Source organism: Montipora capricornis, chromosome 9 (genome assembly GCF_036669925.1).
Source record: "Montipora capricornis isolate CH-2021 chromosome 9, ASM3666992v2, whole genome shotgun sequence".
Lineage (NCBI taxonomy): Eukaryota > Metazoa > Cnidaria > Anthozoa > Scleractinia > Acroporidae > Montipora > Montipora capricornis.
The window spans coordinates 42,075,426-42,079,888 of record NC_090891.1 but is presented as its reverse complement, the minus strand read 5'-3'; the positions used below and the strand labels follow the sequence as shown (position 1 = coordinate 42,079,888).

The 4,463-nt window shown below is 38.9% G+C and overlaps 1 protein-coding gene across 1 annotated transcript in view; it reads right to left on the bottom strand.

The window, feature by feature from the left end:
• The window catches only part of LOC138015073 (E3 ubiquitin-protein ligase SH3RF1-like), a 25,270-nt gene continuing 20,807 nt past the window's right edge, over positions 1–4,463 (bottom strand). The window contains exons 13-14 of the mRNA XM_068861981.1: positions 4,142–4,179; positions 1–2,086 (exon numbers count right to left, since the gene is read on the bottom strand). Of these exons, the coding sequence (XP_068718082.1) occupies positions 1,918–2,086; positions 4,142–4,179 (207 nt within the window). The 3' untranslated portion in view covers positions 1–1,917. The remainder of the gene's footprint in view (positions 2,087–4,141; positions 4,180–4,463) is intronic.

The following is a 4,463-nucleotide window of genomic DNA, read 5'->3' as shown; positions in this document are numbered from 1 at the left end:
TCATTAAAAAAGCATCATTTACTTTATCCAACCATATCTTCAGTTACGTGAACTTTTTAACAGCGTCGTTTAAAAGAAATTTTCGCAAAACGTACACATTTCATTTAACAAAAACTCATCTGTGGTCTGCGCGAAAACAAAAGCAAGACCTCAGTCAGTCCAAGCTTTGAAGAGCCAGGAAACCTGGTGACTTAAAATGAACTACAAAATTTCTTTGAATAAAAAAAAAAACAACAACAGCACTGGTATGTAGAACATTGTGACGCATGTTTGCTTGTGGCCTGATCTGTCCAGCAATTTCAGTCTTTCAAATTATATAAATTTTTTAACAAATTTCTAAGATTAAAATTAATTTACAATAAGAGTTTATTGCTGCAATAAAAATGTCCCCAACGATTTGTGTAAGAAAGCATGTTACACATGCGAAGTAATATATCAAAAACGAGTGCGAGTGTTTCATCAGGGGTTCCAAACACCGAGCGGATAATATATCCAAATCTTTAAAGATTTTCATCTACTTTTTCATTGGGTATCCAAACGCATTCACGTGATGTGGTATACAGCTGTTGATTGGTGGACTCTGGTTATGAATTATTAATGAGTTTGAGAATACTATTTTGAAGAAGGCTGGTCAATGGCCATGGATATGAATCCGTGTCATTGCAGGAGTGCAAATGTAAAAATGGACTATAAAATGACACACCTAACCTCGTGTAATTTAATTGTGTAATGGGTCCGTTTTCTTTACGACAACCATTTTAACCTCAACTGGTAAAGGTAAAAGTGGCTGGCATGTATTTTCAACCACTTTCGATTAAAACTCGGTAACTCCAGGAAATAGTCATTACCAGAATTCTTCAGGTTCATTTGTTTACAGCAGCTCGAACCCGTTACTAGAAAGTCCTGGAACATTTCGGGCCTTTGAGGGAAGGAGGGGAAGTGAGGGGGGGTGGGGGGGGGAATGTACCTCATGTCTTGAAAATACACTTAAAGACCAGCTTTTTAAAACAAGTGGGTGGCAGTTTTGCGAATGAGGTTTCGTGTCCGGAAAGTTACCGGGACTTGGTGAAACGGGCTCCTGAGTAATGTCCGACATTTAACGAAAAATCATGCGCAAAGGCCAGGGTACGCGACCCAACCTTTTTCCCCGTTTCAACCAAGTTCGAAGCTGACTGATTCAGAACAGAACCATGCGAAATCTCGACCAACCCCACCCAACTAACAACGGTTGAACCCTCAATTTATTTTCGATACAGTGGAAGGTTCCTTTCTGATTTAACAAGCCATAAAGTGTTTTCACTCACGTGATCAGCGACCTTGTTTTTCCACAAAAACAAAAGAAAACGTTTGCATGATAATGTAGCCCACTTCCCGGAGAATTAGTTAGGAACACCACGATGGCCGCCGTTCCATTGTCTAGGAACACCAACATGGCCGCCGTTAAAACACTCTATAGACCTTATTCATAAATGGCGGACAATTTATAATTCTTTTGTCAAAGTGCAAATTAGCCTACCAAGCCTCGATACCATACAGTGAATTGAAAATATTTCTTGCGCTAAAATGAGGCTTGGTAGGCTAATTTGCACGTGGACAAAATAATTATAAATGTGACCGCCATTTATGAATACGGTCTATAACGACATTCTTAGTATAAGGAACAAAATTCTTAATAATCCCACTTAGAGTATCGTGTATGGACTGAAAGAGCCTCGATATAACTAGGGACTACATTTCCCAGTACCTTGGCACTTCATTACATCGACGTTCCACTGACTTTCACCAAAATCATCAGTCAAAATGATGAAGAACTTTGGCGAACATAACCTGTGACTTTTTTGGAGTTCAAGCAATCTCATTGCCGAACCAAAAGAATTTTTCAGGCTCTAATAGAGTAGATTATTTCTGAAGACGTCATTAAAAGCCCTCGACGAAACTTCCCGGAAATAAGCCCGTTTTTCCGTTTCTTTCAAGCGTTCCCTTGTACCAGCCGTCTGGTCGTGTTTTTGTAACATGCACGATATCGCCAACTCTGAGTTCAAGCTCCGTCTCGTGTTGAGGAGGATATGCCACAAGAACACGACATCTGGAATTAACAGAAACAAGCATTTAATTCCATTTTCTTAAAAATACCAGTAAAGACTACTACGGTAGAAAGAATCTATTTGCCAGCTCCCAGTTGTATGGAAAGCCATAACTTTCTTATGTAATCTATATTTTTTTGGTCTTGAAGTTTTGGAGTTTTGTTATAGTGTACTGTGTTAACAACGTTATGTGGTGTGTTTTTGTCATTATATATGTGGTGTGGTTATGTCATTTTTGGTAAGGTTTTGTCAGTATGTAACGAGGTTTTCTGGTTACGTGGTGTGTTTCCATCATGATATGTTGAGGTCTTCTGCGTTTATAAGCACATAAATGGAGAAACTCGACGTCACAAATGAACCTCACCACATAAAATGTAAAAAATGTAAATACAGCACGTCAAAGAAAGACCTCAACACGTCATAATGGAAACACAAGACGTAACCACCAAGCCTCGTCACATAATGACAAAACCACACCAAAAGACAAAACTTCAAGACGAAAAGAATAAATACTTAAGAAAGTTATGGCTTTCCATTCAGTTGATTTGATAGCTCTGTGGGTAGAGCAGACCAGCGCTATCGCGCGGGTCATGGGTTCGAGTCCCGTTTGAGCCTGGATTTAATTTTGTCAGGCTTTCTTCGCAGCTGTCTAAAGGCGGCGAAATACGAGATACAAAAACCCTCAACTTGGCGCGCAACATTATTTCGTTGCAAGTTTGGGTCGATGTTTCCCGTTTTTCACCTTGCATGATCAACTTGTCGCGCAACAAAAACATTTGCTGCGGGTTGAAGAAAGTTGTTGCGAAAAGTAGAGCGCGGGTCTACTCTGAGCAACAAATTTTGGCTTTGTTGCTCGTTTTTCATTAAGCTCACAACTTGTCGCGCAACAAATGTGATCGTGTACTAGCAAATCAACCAATCAGCGCCCTGCATTTTTTCAACCCGCAACAAATGTTCTTGTTGCGGGTCAAGTTGATCACGCAAGGTGAATAACGCGAAACATCGACCAAAACTTGCAACGAAACAATGTTGCACGACAAGTTGAGGGTTTTTGTATCTCGTATTTCGCCGCCTTAAGTTGTAGCCTAACTGCGATGATCTTCATCTTATTTATTTCAATTTTCGCAGTTTAAAATATTTCAATAATTTCATTTATTATTCCACTATTACGCCATTTTACCACATTTGATCAAGACAACGCGCAAAATATGAGACGGTAATACACTGTAGCGTACCGGTTTGACCAGTTTAGAACAAAGCAAATACGAACGGAACTGGAGTTTTTCAATGAAAGAAAAGCCTGAGAATTTAGCTTGTCATCGCTTGTCACTCGTCATTTCGCTGGCTTTTTATGCTGTTTCCATCGTTTGCACGCTCCATGAAGGACAGACAACGCCTTTTTTACACACTCTTAACAAATAAAATTGAAGCAAAATAACACCTTTTTTGTAGTGGAATAATACATCTCTTATTCGATGGTTTAACACAATACTCGCGGACATTTTATTCATAAATACTACGCAAAATTGCAAAATATCCGCGCTTATTAAATGTTAAACCATCGAATTACCCAGTATAAAAAATACCATATTACTCTTTGTTTGTCCCTCCAACATTTTGCATAAGCGTTGTTTCCAGTTTCTCCTGGGGCCATTGTAAGTCCCAAGAGAAAATAAAAACAATGCTTATGCACATTTTGAAGGGACAAACAAAGAGTATTATGGTATTTTTGATACTAGCTAATAAGACGAATAAATTCAATGATTCAAAATATTTTACCAACTGCGCAGCCGGCGATCAACCTGACAGGCGCTTAACTTTTCAAGTCAACTTGACATTCGCTGTTTCACTGCCCTCCAACCCAACCAATTACTTTCCCACGCCAGAAAGGGTGGAAAGTAAAATGACTGTTGGGATGAAGTTTCTCCATTAATCTGTGATTTCACAACAAATCACGACTGAAAGTGTGATGATCATCGAAGGAGCACTTCTGCGTCCGGCTCTCTAGATTTTTCACAAGGATCTTGTCATTATCTTAAATTGTATGAATTACATACCTTTTGCTTGTTGGAGGACTGTCAACTCGATGTTGAACCTAAAAGAACGGCAAACCAAAAATCGTAACACGCCATCTGTTTGCGCGACGTTATAGGCTGAAGAATTTCGCGCTCTTCGCTACCATTTCCATTTTTAAAGATTGTTGTTGTTGTTAAAATAAAATGAAAAATGCTAATGCCAATTGGCTGCATGCCTGGTTATTCCAGGCAGCCAGTGCTCTGATTTGTACTTTTTGATATTTTCATTGTCAAATTAATTTGAGAATGAGTACAAGATTTTTGTTGTTATTTCCGAGTTTCAAAACTCGTGATTAACTTTAGA